The 18,350-nt window shown below is 39.5% G+C and overlaps 1 protein-coding gene across 3 annotated transcripts; it reads right to left on the reverse strand.

The window, feature by feature from the left end:
* Positions 1-104: 104 nt before the first annotated feature.
* LOC117051468 (transmembrane protein 68-like) lies at positions 105-16,351 on the reverse strand. 3 transcript variants are annotated; one of them, XM_033157868.1, is made up of 7 exons: positions 16,330-16,351; positions 14,450-14,780; positions 7,873-8,037; positions 6,324-6,517; positions 4,874-4,934; positions 2,633-2,772; positions 105-1,452 (listed from the first exon to the last, which is right to left on the reverse strand). In XM_033157868.1, exons 2-7 carry the CDS (start codon positions 14,775-14,777, stop codon positions 1,348-1,350), a joined length of 993 nt encoding a protein of 330 aa, XP_033013759.1. In that variant the 5' UTR covers positions 14,778-14,780; positions 16,330-16,351; the 3' UTR covers positions 105-1,347. The 3 variants fall into 3 exon arrangements, with proteins under 3 accessions (XP_033013759.1, XP_033013758.1, XP_033013760.1); XM_033157867.1 differs by lacking the exon at positions 16,330-16,351 and adding an exon at positions 16,107-16,284; XM_033157869.1 differs by lacking the exons at positions 14,450-14,780; positions 16,330-16,351 and adding an exon at positions 8,725-8,860.
* Positions 16,352-18,350: the final 1,999 nt, after the last annotated feature.

Raw genomic sequence — 18,350 nt, forward strand, 5'->3', positions numbered from 1 at the left:
CAGGTTCTCTACATAAGAGCGCCAGGTGGTTTTTCAAATATGTTTCTAGTCTATTGTTATTTTACCTTTTTGGAAGTTTTTCATTACTGCTGTTAATTTTTTTGTTTGCTTGTTTTAATTTTTTTTGTAAACAGCTTCCAACTGCGTGTTTTTAACCCGGAAGCAGTGCATAATTTTTTTTGAAATAAATAAATAAATGTTATGGCTAGTGGAGCCAGTCTCCCAAACAACTCTCAGTGGCTTCAATGTTGCCATTGCAAATGGAGCAGTATCTATACCCCCACCACTTAGTTTTCATAATATATGGGGAGAGATAACTGGCTGCTATGTGAATTAGCAAAGTTTCCACCTGGCACAGCATTGTTCCACGCAATTTTCAGTGCATTCATATCCTTCTAAAGTGCTATAACTCAACATGTTTTGGAATTTTTCTGATGCATATGGCTATCCAACTACTGCTCTTTTGGGCTAAAGAACTGTGCAATTGTATACTATTAATCCTGCTTGCTTTCCTTATTATAGAGTGTCTATGGAAATTCTAAACCTTCAACCACCACCAAAGATGGGGAAAAAGAAAACTTAACCCTTTGAGGGGATGTATTAGAGGGAATACTCTCCCTCTACAAAGAGGCAAAACTCAGCAATGCAAGTTCATGGAATTCCAAATACCGGTAAACACTTTTGCAGCACAGCAAATTGTGATGGAATTTGCATTTCCAGGGATTTCAAATGAAGGTAATGCAAGTTAAAAGTTCCTTACACATGGTAAAATTATAGCATCCACAGAGCCTTTTCGAAGCACTCTTACACTGCAATCCTATGCATGTATACTCAGAAGCCAGCCTCCATTGAGTTCAGTGAGATTAACTCCCAGGTACCCATGCGTATTACTGCAGTTTTAGTTTGACAGCATCATCTTCATTTCACAAATGTTAATAAATATAATTCAGGACTTTTATCATGATTGGAGAATCTCTGTTACACCACATGAGACATGAAATGGACACAGCTGCAATGTTCAAATACATCAAAATGTTACCTTCCGTTTAAATAAAATTTGTATGGAAATGCCATATATTTGCAATAAACCAAAAAAGTCATTTTATAACTTATTCCAAGGTACAACTGTGCTTTTAAAAATATATCAAATTGTTTTGTTGGTACCTAAAGGGTAAGATCCCCAAGTCCCAGATTTAACAAGGATATTTTGGGGAAATAATTTGTTTTTCTGTAAAACTGTACAATTGTAAAGAAAGTAAAATACAATAGCATTCTTCTCAAATATTACATCACATCATAAACATTATTTAAAAATATTTTACAACTATTTGTGGACCAAAAAATACACTAGTCTTCTTTTCTGTGTGTTTCAAATCGTTCCATCAATGCTCTAAATACATTTCCTGGTATTTTCTGATGTTTGTCTATTAAACATTGTACCGCATTTTTTGCCTATAAGGTCAAAAAGAAAATAGCTCATTATTGTAACAGCTTTCACTCAGTCACAGATTAAAATTAAAACCAGGATTTAGCCCTTTTAGTAGCAATAATACCCAAGGTACCAGCAGTTTAATTTCAAAATTACCAAATAAGTGTGAGATGCAAACGCACAAAATGGAGTATGAAGTGTTAGCAACTGTCAGGTGGGTTGAAGTTAGAATTCTGATGCTTTCTATCCAATGATTTATAGCATATAGGTAACAAAGCTAAATAGTTAACATTGTGTCCAGACCCAAAATATGCAACGAAACTCAAATATGTAAGTAGCTCCATAAACCCACAGGAAGTCTAATGTTTGTTCTCTAATAATGTCCCCTATGTGTGGCAAGGTGAACTTGTTCCTCTTCCTTAACCCAGCCTAATGCCAGGTTGAATCCTCCAGAAAAACCTGAAGCTGAGAAGTCGCAATACACTCTAGCATCATGGCCAAGATTGGAATAAGAGAAATTTCTGGCTGTGAAGTCCAGCATAGCAGGATTCAAGTTGGATATGTTTCAACAAATGTATTTTAAAGCTTGTAAGGTCTATCTTCAAAAGGAGGTATGTGCCACTCTTCTCCCATCTCTCATTATTCCTTATTCTACTGTCCTTGCACTCTCTTGTTTCTTTAGTTCTTTACATCTTTATCTCAGCCAGGTCATATTCACCTTTTCCCATCCCCATTCTCAAATCACAACCTCCACAAATGTTCTCCACTGATTTAGCATACCGCTGGGCAATCTTGGCAGTTCACCCAAAATTCAATGAAATTAACCAGCTTCATCCCACGGCTATTTGGGATGTTTCCATAACTGTACTCAGAACATAGGAATATTACACTACAGTGGTACCTCGGGTTACGTACTTAATTGGTTCTGGGTCGCTGTACGTAACCCGAAAAGTACACAACCCGAAAAATTCGGTTTGTGCATGCGCAAACAAAAAAAACCCGCTTCTGTGCATGTGCAGACCGCGAAACATGTCTGCGCATGCGCGAATCACGCATGCTTCGGGTTGCGCTTCCGGGTTAGCGGGGTTCGTAACCCAAAAAGTACACAACCCGAAGTGTACGTGACCCGAGGTACGACTGTACAATTATTTAGGATTAGGACAGTAACTTTGCTACTTCAGCATTATGAAAACAAAAACTTACTTTTTCTGCCAGTTCTGCAGCAGTTACATTTGGGTCATATGGAATAGGATCTCCAACATATGTGCGTAGTTTGACAGGGAAGTTTCCATACAATGGGACTAGTGGCAAGCGAGTGTTCTCATACACCCATCTAAGTGGTTCTGGTTCATTAAAAAGAAGTGGTGGGGGGAGAGACATACTTAAGAGAATAGCAGGTAAAATAAAGTTCTGTTGCCCAAATCATGCAACTCTTGAAAGGGATCTTGGAGACAATGGCTTTCAAGTCACGTGTGTGCAGTAATGCCTCATAAATTACTGGTGCAAGCTAAAAGTTACACAGTTCAGGAATATGTATATCCAGTCCTGAGCTAGTTACACAGATTATGGATTCTAAGCAAGAAGTCATGAGAGAGAAGTAGTAATTGCTGAAATACCTCCAAGCTGTAGGTTGCGTTTGCATGTAATGTTACCCCCCACCACCAATCAAGCTTTTGCTTCCATTTCCCATCAACCAGTAGTATCCAAATCTGGACAAACTGTTGGTATGAATTCTGGTTTAGGGAATCCTACTGCATTTCCTTAACTATAGTTAACACTAACCACAGTTCTTGGTGCAACATACTGAATAACTACAGTCACTTGAAAACAGAGCCAAAAACTTATGATCTCCTCTTCTGCATGGCTGTGAGGAGAAAAAGAGAACTGCAGGAGTCTAGGACTATAGCTTAGTGTTAAGTATGAATGAAGCCTTAAAACTGCAAGGTGGAAAGCTATTTTAAAAGATTAGGTCCTATATAACATCTCTTCCCTAGTGTAGCATAGTAAAAGAAAGAGATTCCAAAAGTTGCTTTGGAGGAAAAAGTCACTGTTCTAGAAACGTAGTGCTGGTTTTTTAAAGACCTGCGTTATGAGACAGGGAACATGAACTGTGATAAATAGATTCTCTGCTTGGCCTTTCTTTAGGTCCTCATAGGACCATAGTCAATGTGCTATTGTCGTAAGAGGGACAGAACTTATATCTAAACAAGTGAGAACTGCAGGAAATTCTCCCCCCCCCCTTTTAGGAAGACCCTTAAATGAGATTTAATCTGCCTTCTTTATCTTTGCAGGTAGGTAGCCGTGTTGGTCTGCCATAGTCAAAACAAAATAAAAAATAAAAAAATCCTTACAGTAGCACCTTAGAGACCAACCAAGAACAAACTTAGTTGGTCTCTAAGGTGCTACTGGAAGGATTTTTATATTTTATATTTTGTTTTTTCTTTATCTTTGATTATACATGCAATTAGCTAATATTTTAAGATTTACATAACAACTACAATGTTGTTGTTCAGTCGTGTCCGACTCTTCGTGACCCCATGGACCAGAGCACGCCAGGGACGCCTATCTTTCACTGCCTCCCGCAGTTTGGCCAAACTCATGCCAGTCGCTTCGAGAACACTGTCCAACCATCTCATCCTCTGTCGTCCCCTTCTCCTCTTTACCAACATCAGGGTCTTTTCTAGGGAGTCTTCTCTTCTCATGAGGTGGCCAAAGTACTGGAGCCTCAACTCCAGTACTTTGGCCACCTTATGAGAAGAGTGACCTCTATTTATTTTCTTAAAGAGCCTGGTTTGGGGGGTGAGGTGGGGAAAAAACTCTTGTATAGCACCTAGGAAAAAGAGAAGGCAGGAAACAGGCACAGGTATGGTGAAGACTAGAAAGCAGAGCAAAAAGATGACTTATGAAGTATGGAAACTAAAGTATGGGATAAACAGAATCAGGGTAGCTGCCTAAGGTTGGTTGAAGGCTAGGCTGAGAAGCAGACATATGAGAGGACTGAGCATGAATAGGGTGGAGGCAGAGAACAACAGAAAGGAAAGTAACAAAAAGGATCTGAGGGTAGAAAGGCAACAGAGCCTTCTGTTATGTTTTGTAATGGTTGTGCATTACACTTTTTTCTCTGGAACACCTTGCTACACAGAACAATACAGTATATATCTAGGTACTAAAGCTTTGCTAATAATTCCAAAAGGACAACTGACACTTGTGGATTTGTAGAGCTTGAGTTAGCATAAAGCAGCCTCATCCATCCAGATGTTTTGGATTACAAAAACATTTTCACTTCACAGCACTTAATTATTAAAGTGTCAACCACATCGTTCAAGAAAGAAAATCTTACCCCTATATGCACCAAAGATAGCAAGCCAATGGTTCAATCAGGAAAGCAATAAATGTAACAGCTGAAAGCATAATATAAAAACCCAAAAAACTGAAGTTGCTTACTTAATCCACCAAGTGTTCGAACGCTTTCCCGAATATTTTGTGTGAAAAAGGGAATGATGGGCTGTAAAGATGAAGGACATGCGTTAGCAGTTTCTGTCTCACACTCAAGGCATCCTAAATAACAGAGTGCATTCCTCAGTGATTACTCACTAACAATTACTTTGTATCATTATAGGATTAGTTAAATGAATAGCAAGCCTAGAGAACCATGCTAAACCATTCATTAATTACATTTGTATCTTATGCTTGCTCCAAGGAGCTTAGTGCAATTTTTCTCACTTACTCTCTTCACAGCTGTCCAGCGAAAGAGATTACCCAATGAGATGCATATGGGAATGGGCATTTGAACCTAGGTCTCTATCACAAAATTGAGTTTTTAGCCACAGCATAATATGAATCCCCTATTATTACAACTATAAACTTAGAATGCGATTCTGGAGAGAAATAAAGAATTTGCTTTGGAGTAAGAAAAACCCTCAAAGTAAATCTGTACTTTCAAAGGAAAACCAAACCACTCAGCTCACAACTAGAACAAGAATCTATTTCACCCAAATGCTTGTGTTTCATAGCCGCACATTCTAACAGAAACAATTGGAATGCTAATAATTTAGGTATATAGGATCACAATCAATATCTTATCACTTCTGGTAATTCTCAGCATTCCATGTGAGCTGTTCCTGTTAAAGAACATTATTTTGTCCATAAGATCCTTAATTTCATCCTCAATGCAATTTGAAAAAGCAGACTTTGCCTTCTATTTACTTAAAACAATTAAGGGCAAATGAAATAAATTCTCAGAATGAAAAGACTGATACAATTAAAGCTTTTTTTGTACCAGGACAGCCCCCCTCCAAAAAAAGATGGATCAAGCCCTCAGACTGTATGATAGTCAATCAGACGAAACATCTGAAAGCAACATAAGGTATTAAGAAATCTCCAGTAATAGCCTTGCATATAAAGCATTCATTTATTCACATTAGTCTAGATGGCCATTCAAAAGATAAGACAGGAGGAACAATTCAGGACTTTACTTCTATTTGATGTTCTGTAATTTCCAAGAAATTGATGGTTTTGTTGGCATTCATTATGGTGTTACACAGAAGAACCAGAGCACTAACACAATACTATACCATTTATACAACTGCTTTGGAATATGTAAGATCTGATCAACTTGGATAAATGTAAACATTATTTATATAGATTCTCAATGTATGTGATGGGCTTCCATACAGACATTTTTTGAAGAGCCATTAAGTGCATCCATTTTGTTTCAATTTCTGCTTGCTTGTCTCTGCTTCTTGTAGTTCTCTCTGGATGAAGAACATGAGCAAGCAAATCATCTGTCTTTACTTTGTTGATTTTACATATAGAAAGATTCCAACACTTATAGTGCTGGTTTTGTTAAGATACCTGCAGTGTTATATTGCATTTATGCTCAGAAAACACTCACCACTTTTGCATCAATAGCCACTTGAGCAAATCCTTTACGATTTCCCCATAGCATGGTGTAGCATTCATTACTAAACAGGGCTTCCCGAACTCCTCCTGGTGAAATGGCCAATGTGCGTCCGTTCTTTAATGCTTTTGTACATTCCTCCTGTGATCCAGGCAAAGCACTAAACACATCAACTAAGATTTTGAAACCTGCAAAGAGTTAAGAAACAGAGTTCATGTGAGAAATCTGGAATAAACAGTAAGCAAAAAAGAAAAATGGAAATATTGAACAAAACCATGAAAGAATTAGATTTTATACACCTAAATCCAGTCCAGCACCCACCTCTTGTTCATATCCTCCTGCGTCAATATTGGACTTAATCAAAACGTTTACTTTCAAAACAAAAACTAGTGATAATTTTAAACAACTATTGACTCATCATTTTTCTCTAGGACAAAGTTTGTTACCTAATTTCCACTTTTCAGGTGCATTTGTGCCAATTCAAGCTTAGTGCTGCAGGGCTTACATGGTACTAATACAGCAACAACACACCATTACTATTATCACTCTAGAAAAGTTAGTGTTTTGAAGATTAGACACATTCTTTTTCATAAAACTTTCATAGACTCTATAAGTTTAAAAGCTTCAAAGAGTTTGGTGTGATCAGACAGAATTCTTGGTACAGTTAATAATTTGACAAGTGACCTTAACATTTGGTCACATTAAATTTTATTTAGTTTAACAGTGTCTTCCTACACCACTCTCACCTAAGGGTACTTAGCACAGCAAGATATATTTCATGGCACATTTGGCAATTTTAGCAAAGGGTAAAGGAAACAAGCTATGGCAAATGCTAACCATTGTTAAGTGTTACATCTGTATGGGGCTGCAACCGTGAATAAGAAACACCTTATTTTCTAACCATTCCTCAGGAATGGTTATTTATACTGTCCCCATCTTTAAGGGGCTACAATTAGAAAAGGTACAGTCAATCCCTTTTAAGATCATTATTACCAATTTTCACCCTGAAGACAGAACTCAGTCCAGTAAGCAAATCATAATAAAATAAGTCCAGTAGGCAAATCATAATAAAGTAAGTCAAATTTCAAATCTGCAATGCAGAAGCCACAATTTAAGAACATTCTCAGTGAGTGTGTTCATGTGTCATGGTAAGCTATGGATCCTAGGTCTGTGATCTGAAGTCACATGTTGCTACCACATTGCTACAGGTAAGCAAGGCCAAGGCCTGGTCAGAATCTCAATGCAGAACTGCCTAGGAATCATATGTATACCACCTTGGGCTCCATGGTGGAAGAAAGGTAGGATATAAATGTAAGGAAATAATAATAATAAAAAAGACATACCAACACAGCCAGTGTTCATTTCTGCATTTTGAGTTGTTGTTCTACAACTCTACAAACTGCACATTTGCTCACAGAATTTATGTATGAATGCACCTGTGTGCACAAACAAATAAACCCTGTCTATAACACATGTCTTCAGATGTCCGGTTAGTACTCTTAACTGATCTACAAGCATCATAATCACATTTCAGAGTTTTTACCTGGTAATGAAAAGACAAAGTGATCAGCAACTACATGGATGAATTTTTTCTTCTTAGCAAGAACAGCAGACACGAAGTAGAAAAAGTCTAAAGGTGTTGCTCCGTGATAAAAAACAAATAGGGCTGGTCCATCAGGTATTTTTTCTAGGCCATGCAACTCATAGCCTGTTAAGAAGAGAAGGGAAGGTTAACATTTGATATCAACTTTGCACTGCAAAAGCTTACTCAAAGAAGCACCAGAATTGTAGTGCAAACTACAGCTGCAAATGACAGGCAAGCAAAGGCCACATCACAACTGGCCATTCAATATGAAGGATCTAGAACTTTACTGGAAAGAAAGTCTCTTTTGAACTACTTTTTAATGCCCTCATAAATGACTGAATTGTCTGCCAATTAGGTAACTGCTGACTTCTTTATTGTTACTTTAGACAGAAGTTGCATTGCTCTTAAAATGATATCTTGTACTGGACTAACTTCTAGTTACAGGTAGGTAGCCGTGTTGGTCTGCCATAATCAAAACAAAATACGTAAAAAATAAAAAATTCCTTCCAGTAGCATCTTGGAGACCAACTAAGTTTGTTCCTGGTATGAGCTTTCGTGTGCATGAAGTATGCATGCACACAAAAGCTCATACCAAGAACAAATTTAGTTGGTCTCTAAGGTGCTACTGGAAGGAATTTTTTATTTTGTTTGGACTAACTTCTGTCAATGAAAAATAGTAAGAGCTTCTAATCTGGGTTATATGGTTACCTTGGGACACAAAGATTAAGCGACATATAGAATCGGGGTTCATCTAAATTTCTCCACCAGCATATGCTAAATCTCATAATCTTTAGTTACTCCTCAACATACTTGTGCACTCTTTGATAAATGCAGTCAGTATCAATAAAGTCCATCTCCAAAGAAAACTTTCCTGTTCTGTAGAGGAATTATAGTGTCCTGCCAAAATTGCAATGGCTTTTGTCCTTTTCATTCCATCTCTGCCTCGCTCCTGAGAAACATTTTCTGCAAGTAGAGTGGGCAACTGAAAACAAATCTGATCATTCCAATACAATTGGCTCCACCCCATGAAAGCACATATATGAAAATCTGTGGAGACAATCTGCTCGCAACATTACTCTACCTTCAAAAGGAATTCTTCTGTTGATAAGGAATCTGTCCCATCTGACTCAAAAGATTTCACTGACTACTTCATGGGCACACCCTCTTCTTGAAAACACCTGCAAAGCGGGGGAATAACCACCTTTGTTGTTGCTGTTGCAAAGAGGACCTAGAGTTGTAGACGCTAATCTTTAAGAACCACCTGCTCACAATTAGATTTTCCAAGTCCAGGAATTGGAGAGACTGTTCTGAATGGGGTTGCACTGCACCTGAAAAAAGGTACATGGTTTGGGAGCTCTCCAAGATTTCAAAGCTGTCACTGGAAGTACAAGTAGCCTCAGTGGGAATAGTTACTCCTCACCAGCTATAGCAATTCCTGGACTTGGACAGCAGGTCTCAGTAATCCACACTCTGATAACCTCATGACTGGTTACTGCAACACACTCTATGTGGGGCTACCCTTGACTATATAGTCTGGAAGCTGCAGTTAGTGCAAAATGTGGTTGCCAGGCTCCTAAAAGGGGCAGCCAGATGGGATTCAAGTGATTCCAATCCTCAGAACTCTGCACTGGCTGACTGCATGCTACTGGGCCTATTTTAATGTGTTGGTACTGGTGTACAAAGCCCCAGATGACCTAGGAGCAAAGTACTAAAATGAGTGCTCTCCCAATACCTACAGGCCTGTGTTCCAAGATCGGACCAGTGGCCTGGCTTATTGGTGGTGGTCTAAGGCAGTGGCCTTCTCAGTGGCAGCACCCTGAACATGGAACTCCTTTCCAAAGGAAATGTGGTTGTCCCCCACACTGTCGCTATTCAGATACCAATTTTTAAAATGTTCACCTGGGGATTTGGGCCACAAATGGGCTATGGAATTTAGTAGTTCTGCTATTTCACAGCCTTTCCGTGTTGATCATTTTATAAGTTTTTTAATGTAGTGTACAGGTCTGGGCTCCTTTAGGAAGAATGGAATAAAATCATTTCAGATTAAGGCAAGGTAAGGTAAAATATTTAGAAATTTTTCTATGTTTATTGTGCTACACTCAAAATTGTTTACCAAGTCACCTGAGGCAAGATCTGAAAAGGGGAACTTCCCAACCTTCAGTTCATTGTTCCATAATCTAATTATAATTATGTTTCAATAAACAGGAAGGTTGCAACAGGGGTGGAGTGTCCCATTTACTCGCTTAAGGCGAAACAGGAAGTGCCATCTTGGCGCCTCCAGCAATGGTGGCAATTTGAAGCAAAATCTTGCTGGAAATCTTGCTGGGGGCTTCTGCTGACTGAGGCAGCAGTCTCACTCCGCTTAATGCCTGAACCAGCCCTGGGCTGCAACACAGGTAAAGATAAATTCATGTGAACACCTGACTATTTAGCCAAATAGATATCCAAGAATATCCAAGAACTGTCATCAACCTGAGTTTAAGGAAAGGGTCATTCCACGTCATTTCAATGAGGTCATGTCACCCTCCATCTCGGATGTTGATGAAATTTGAAACCCCCTTAAATTTCCCCCCTCTATCTCAAACGGTTTAAATTTTATAGTTGTACTTTGACGTTTGGTGAAATCTGCGTTGTCTGTCCCTCTTGAGACCCTGGGCACAAGATTCCCTTGTGTACATTTTTTCTTCTTCTCCATAACAAATGATCAGATCTCTTTGAAATTTTAAATAGAGCTCAATAAAATGATGAGGATTTCAGGAAAAAAACCAGCACTCAAAAGATTTTACAAATGCCTAATTTTTTTAAAATAAATGCACTTGTAGCCTAGTTTTTTTTTTTGGTGGAAAAACTAGTAGAAAATGGATTACATTTGGTAGAAAATCCATAGTTGTAATAACTTCAAATTCAAATATCCCAACATTAAAACAAGTCTGCACTTTCGAAAAGAACCTATAATAACCATTATTATTTAAAATTTTAAGATGTACAACTTTGTTTCATTAATTTTTTCTATTACCGCTATGGATTGTAGGAAAGTTGTACAAAATGGCTACCCAGTAGCCATTTCCCCCCACAATGTCCAAAATACATATAATTTCCGTTACAAGGAATAAAAAAAACATAAACTTCATTCTTTGTCGAGAAAGAACATGTCTTTGCAATAATTTTCAACATCAAAAACTTTTGGTTACATTGTGCCCACCCGCTGTAAATTCAGGTTTTCTAAACCTAGTTTTTCCCTTTTGGGGTGGCAATGTCATTTTATTCTGGGATCTGCCTTGGGTAGCTGTCTCACCCCCATTCCTTTCAGGTTTTTCCTGAAGAATCTTGGCCAAACCACTCTTCCATTACACTTTGCTAAAGGCTCTGCTTCATCTACTGTGGGTATTGTACAACTACTTTACAACAGTTGGTCCTGTGCTGTATTAAAAACTAAGGATGCTTTTTTTAATTTGGATAATGAATTGCTAGAGAAGCACAACCTGTTACCAAAGTTAGCTTCTTATGAAATGACAGGCTTGCTTAAGCCCTTACAGCTTATAGCACCCAGCAAGTACGGAACAACCCTGTTATTGGGGGGGGGGGCAAGGATACACTGCAACCTTTTGTTGGATGTCCTAATTGTTGTTCCTATTAACTTTCAAGTTCATCAACCTGTGCCACAGTATCAGTGGTCAGGTGAAAAAGGAGATGAAGAAGGGTCTATAAAACTGATGCTATCTAGGTTGTATACAACTACAAAGATCTGAAGTCAGGAATAAGGGAGACCACAGAGATAAATAAATAAAAGAGGTGGTCATATTTGGCAAAATAATATTTCACATTGCTAAGCACCAGTATAAAACATGTAAGCATCTGATACAACAAATATTTCCTAGTACTGCTCTTATGGTACCTGACAGTAAGCTGCCTTAAGGCAGTGTTTTTCAACCACTGTTCCGCGGCACACTAGTGTGCCGCGAGATGTTGCCTGGTGTGCCGTGGGAAAAATTGAAAAATTACTTTATATATATTCAATATAGGCACAGACTTAAATTTTTTAACATTTTCTAATGGTGGTGTGCCTCGTGATTTTTTTCATGAAACAAGTGTGCCTTTGCCCAAAAAAGGTTGAAAAACACTGCCTTAAGGTATACTATCTTATCCTGTGGCAGTGGCGATGAATCTATGAACTCTTCATTAATTCTACAGGTGACAGCACCCTTTGTCTTTGTCCTCAGTGCAACTTAACGGCAACAGCAATCTCTCCATTAACTTGACTGGAGAAGGGAAAAGGCCCTTGGTTGGCCATGTCAAGCCGTCTTGTTTCATTCTGTTTTCCAATGTATTTCTTATCAATAAAAAATTTGGTGTGGCACAAGCAAATCTGCAGTCTCAAAAGTACCAACATATTGCCCATTTCTGAAAACGTGACATGTAATCTTAAACAAGTCAATTGCAAAAACTGCTCATTAGCCTTAATGCACTCCTTTATTCCAGTGAATCAAGAGGCAACACATGTGGGTGGTTCTTGCAGTTTGCCACTCTAATCCTGAACAACCAACTTTTTAGAATTTGGGTCATAGGGTTTGTGGCTAACAGGTTTTGCTGGCTTGAACAGAAATAAAGACGATTTCTATAACATGGCCTATGTCATGGACAGAAAAGTTCAGGCCAGGCTTGGAGAAGTTGCAAGTACAACCACAGCTAGAGGGCCACAGGTTCACCTTTCCTGCCCTAATTGTATACTTTCCTTCATTTAACTATTTTCCTCCATATGACAGGTTAGGCTAGGCTAGGGCATTAATGGGACATTGTGGAGCAAAATCTACCAGCAGATTTCTGGGGAATTTAAGTAGATTGGCAAGGATTCCCAAATCCCCCATTGTTTAGCAATGACTCCGACACCCACATTACTGTATAGTGCTGAAATGAAGCAGAAAGTGATGCATTAACGTGTGGAGGGACTGAAGAGTTCAGTTTTGTTCTGATGCTCAAAATCACTGGGTTCAGAATTTATTAATTCTAAGTACTTGTGTCTGTTTTCACCTGGCTGTGGTTAATAGATCTTCGGGTTTTAATAGAAAAAAATGTAGACCCCACAAGCCTGAAGTCTGTCCTCCCCTCAGCTATGGGATATTTGAAGGATTAATTAGCTATTCATTATTTGCAAGGGAAGGAGGAGAAATACTGACTGAGATTGGAATCCCATTTGTCTAGGAGTAAAGCCCCACTGAACTGAATGGGACTTACTTCTGAGTAGACTGTTTTCCTGGTCATAATGTAGTTTTTCAAGCAAAGAGACTTCTGACTACACTTTGCCACCAATTCCATTAGTCAGACTCAGAGGCAATATCATGCTATTCATTTTCTTCTAAAATATACTTGCTGCAATAAGCATACATTATTCAAGCAAAAAGAAGGGAAGAAGTCTGGCAACCATGCCTAGAAAGCCTTTAATTGTTTCATTATTGACTTTCATAGTATCTTTTAGAACCTTTTGTAAAAAAAATCCAATTTACTTATTTAAAAAAAAATAGCCTCACATCATTGGGCATATAAATTCAAAATATTTAAATATTCACTCAGACTAAATCTGTCTTTCAAGGACAAACTACGTCACCTGAATACAGTTGCTAAATATTAGTGTCTGTACAGCACAGGAAAGTAACAGACAATAAGTATGACATACCAGACTGGGAAACGATAGTTAAGGTAGTCTGAAGCAGAAGAAAAGTAGACAGAGTTGATTACGTGAAGTTCCTGTTTTCTTTGAAAGTTTACAGGAACACCTTGATTTCTGGCAGCTGGGAAGAAGGAAGGAAACCACTGGTGCATCCCCATTATTGTCCATTCTACAAGACTTCTCCCTAACAAGAAGCTTGTCTAAAAAGCCTTGTAGTCCAAGATTTATAGTGAACAAGCTAAAGAGTTTATTGTTGTATTGTCTTGAGAATATCATGTACCCTCTTAGATTGGTGCAGTTCTTGCTTAAAAGGAATGAATCACAACAGAATTCCACTTTTCCTGCATTCCTATGCACACACCATGCATTCCTCACCACAGAGGTGTGTGCACAAACACACATCTGGGTAATAGATGGTGCAAAATCAAAATGATTTTGTTTTTTGCTTCTTTTTACAATCTCCAGAAAGTCCACTTTGCACTCCAGTGAGTTTAGGAAAGATATGGTGCAACTAGTTAGTAACGAACAACTCAGAAAGAGCTCCTTCAAAATAAACCTTATTGTCATTTGCCTCCCTCAAACATACGTGAATGTAAGATATAAAGCTACATTCTACAGTGGAAGAATTCCTCTTTAATCAAACAGATTTTTTTTACAACGCATACACATTCTGAATATAGGAATGTGATTGATTAGAAAGTGGAATAGAAAATACTGAACCTCTGAAACTGTGTAATAACGAAGTAGTTTATGCAGTGCTACTGAAAAAAATGCTTGGGAAAGTTCTTCTGAAAACAAGTATGGGATTTTGTATCCTTATACTTGAAGACTATTTAGCTTATATCATCTACATAAGAAAAATGTACTTACCATTCCATATTCTTGCATGAACATACCACATAGTTGTCACTGTTAGTCTTGCACCATCCCAAAAATCATTTGCATAAACCTCTTTTAGGTGTGTCCGTAACTTGTAAATATGAAGAATAAAAATGCTGACATATACAAGAATGAGGATGATTGCAGGAAGTAAAAAGGCTACAAGCAATGGTGCAAAGAGCCATGTGAGGTAGGCCAGGTAACTCAGATATTCGTCCAAGTGTTCTACTCCAGTCCATCCTTCCAGTATGTAAAGCAGGCAAGTCAAGTAAGACATGGGCATCTGCTCTGCACCACAGGATTCATTTCGGACTATCATATTCTGTTTAAAAACAAAACAAGTTTTTTAAAGGATACAAACATCTGCATAGTATATTATAAAGAAGTGTTTGGAACTGTCAGTTTGAATTTCCAGACAATTTTCACTAAAGGCCAGAATACTCTTAAGTTGAATACAGACTGCTGTCATTGCCAAATAAAACACAACAATCAAGTTTGGGAGTGAAGCAACTAGGGAACTTGTAATACTTGTCTACCCTGTGCTTCTTAAAGTCTATGAAGTGCAATGTATGGCAACAGATTATTATCTCCCATGTAGCACTTTTACAACAGTAGAAAACAGGCTCTCTATGTTGTAAAATGCAAAGCCCATCTAAGATAGCTTTCTTTGTACAAGAGGGACTTTGTTCCAGACTTTATCTTGTGAAGTATATAAATATAATAAACAACAACAACAACAGCAATAATTTATGCATGGCTTTCTATGGTTCTCTTGCATCATCCTTTTTGTGTAGTGCAGTGACAAAGACAAGAGCAGCAAACTGAGTTCTATGATGGAAACCTGATCCCTTTTAAAAAACGCTTCTGTGATCATCTTCATTCTTTTAACTCGTGTGGGTTTACTGGGATACACTGACTAGATCTGTGTACCTGACAGAGATGGGGTCACAAATGTCTTTTTGATGAAATAACCACCTGCTTTTCAAAAAGAGCTATTGATCCTTTGGGGGCACTCAACATGTTTCAAAGTCTTTCTTTCAGCAATAAAGAGCAAGCAGACAAGTGAATATCCCACAAAAAAGACACTCCCACAAAACACTTTTAAAAAACCCCCCACAAATGCTCAAGTGCACACACAACAGCAACTCAGTGCACAGGGCGACACTTCTGCAAACTGATGACCGATAGCTGAATTAATAAACAGTTGAATTGATAAACAGTTGCAAATCAGGAAAGACCAGCTCAAATCTTGTCTCTCCTATAAATTCTCTGGATGGCTTCCAGCAAACGGGGAGCCGCGCTTTCTCAGCTGCACACCTGCAATATCTCCCTGGCATGGTGTTGCAAGAATTGCCACTTGAAGAAGCCCTTGCAACATTCATAAAGCACAAGAGATATTAACGGCGTCCGCGCCACAACGCAAGGACTCAAGTCAGAATCACTGAGAGAGTGCCAAAAACGGAGATGGGAAGTCCTGAGAGAAGTAGTGGGGGAAAGCCACAGAAAAGGCTGCCCATGTAATGGGGCTGGAGGGGAAGCCGAGAAAGGGCCCAGGAATGGCTGCCCTCCTTCTATCAACTCCTCCCCCCCCCAAAAAAAAGAGACAACTTTTGCATCCTAACGAGGAGGAAGGGAAGGCGGGCCTCACCTGTCTCGGAGAGGGAGGATGAGGCGGAGGCGGCTGCGGCAGCAGCAGCAGCTGCAGAGACGCTTCACTTGACGGCAGAGCAAAGCTCTGCCTTTTCTTCCTCTCCTGCCGCCCCCAAAGGGGCGGTATGGAAAGCGGCCACTCCTGGCAGATAGCACTTAATCACTATCACATTATCCCGAGCAAGGATGCACCAAAAGAACAAAGCGTGCCCTTTGCTAACCTTAGGGCTGTTGCTCCACCCGGACCCATTGAGTAGGCGGACAGGTGCTGAAACAAGTCAGAGAAGGCAGCTTCCGGGAAATGCGCCATAGAGAAAAGAAAGTGTAGAGGGACGCGTAACGGCGACTGGATAGAGGGTTTCCGGCTGCGCAACGGAAACCTTAAAAAAAAAAAAAAAACAATCTCCCATCTGGCCCAGAGGGAAGGGAGGACGTTTTTTGGCCGCCTCCAAACAAGAAAGGCAGCTGCAGAGGCTGTTGTAGCTCACATCTTATTTAGTACTAATCTAAAAAGCAAAAAGAAAAATCTAAAACAACCCTGCCAAGGTAAATGTTTAAATCCCCTTATTATTGTTGTTGTTGTTAACAATGTAATTTGTTGCCCGCCGTTTACCCTGAAGTCCCAGGGCACTTTAAAAGGATGGTTCCTAAAAATATTTGTTCAGCATTCTTAAAAAGTAAGGAACCAGAACATCTGAAGGAAGTCATGAATCGGGAAGTTTTTAATGTTTGATATTTTTCTATGTTTTATATATGCTGCAAACCGTCCAGAGTGGCTAGGTAAACCCAGCCAGATGGGTGGGGAATAATAATAATAATAATAATAATAATAATAATAATAATAATAATAATAATTTTAACCTGAAGCAACGGTTGTACCATCTTACCAGTGAGGTGGGGGAGAAAAAAGTGGCAGACTCTTGAGGATTCCCTCCCCTCTTTTTGAGCTGCTGTGGGTTTGTTGTTTTTAATTGCCCTTCTGCAAACTTTGGGGTTTCCTCAAACCTACTAATACTGCCCTCTTTTGATGGTGCCATTTTGGTTACATAAGCGCCTGGAATAAAGAATTCTCAGCTCCCCCAAGGCAATGCATGATCTCTGGCTGTCACCCCGTTTTCCATCACTATACAAGACTGTTAGGCAAAAAGGCAATGCTTTTATACATGCCCGATAGCATGCTACTGAAGCTTCTTCCCCTTAGCTCACCTTCAGTTACTGAAGGATTTAGATTCTGGGACCCAAGTCGCAGCTGGCTGCAGGCTGAACGCGCAAAGTGTGGAGTCCTGTAAACCACACTTCCACAATTTGCCAAGGATGATGTGGCAGCCTAAGATGTTGGGTAAGCGCTTGAGGCTTTGTCTTTTGGCAAATTGTGGAACCCCAGTTCAAATAGGTTATGGCATGGGTGTAGCCAAGGAGGATGGGGGGGGTAGCTCCCCCCATCAAGTAAAACAATAGAAATGCTTAATTTACTGACCAATCACATCAGTTCTGCCCCCAAAAGTCCTAGCCGCCCCAAAAAATCCTGACTACGCCCATGGGTCATGGGCATAGGCAGAGGGGGTGAAAGGAGGGAAACTGCCCCCCAATCAAGTAAATAAAAATACAGTGGTACCTCGGTTTTCAAACATCTCGGAAGTCGAATGCTTCGGTTCTTGAACGCCGCAAACCCGGAAGTAACTGCTTCAGTTTTCAAACGCTTTTCGGAAGTCGAACGGTCTTCCAGAATGGATTACGTTCAAAAACCAAGGTATTACTATACTTAACTGATCAATTATGTCACAAATAGCTCTGTTCTATCCCATGGGTGTAGCCAAAGGGGGCAACTGCCCCCCCCCGATCAATTAAAACAATAGAAATTCTTAACTGACCAATCACATCAGTTCTACCCCACCCCCAGCAAAAGTCCTGCCTCACCACAAAGTTCTGTCCCCACTAACAAAAATCCTGGCTATGCCCATGTTCTCTCCTGGGTCTTCACACTGACCCTGCAAGCTCACTTCACCCAACCACAAGTCTAAACCTCTGCCAGAATAGCTTCAAGTTCTCGTTTCGATTTATTACTTTGGCCTCACTTCACACACTGGGTTTTCCACAACTACATCAGTATGTCTTCTCACCCAGGATAAAGTGGTCATCCCTAGATCTACCTTTCCCCTCATGGGTGTATTAATCCCACTGCTGCTGTGGAGCTCGGTGGCTTGCTCACAGCTTGCCGCCGCCACTCTGTAGTGCACATGCA

The sequence above is a fragment of the Lacerta agilis genome, chromosome 8, assembly GCF_009819535.1.
Source record: "Lacerta agilis isolate rLacAgi1 chromosome 8, rLacAgi1.pri, whole genome shotgun sequence".
Taxonomy (NCBI): domain Eukaryota; kingdom Metazoa; phylum Chordata; class Lepidosauria; order Squamata; family Lacertidae; genus Lacerta; species Lacerta agilis.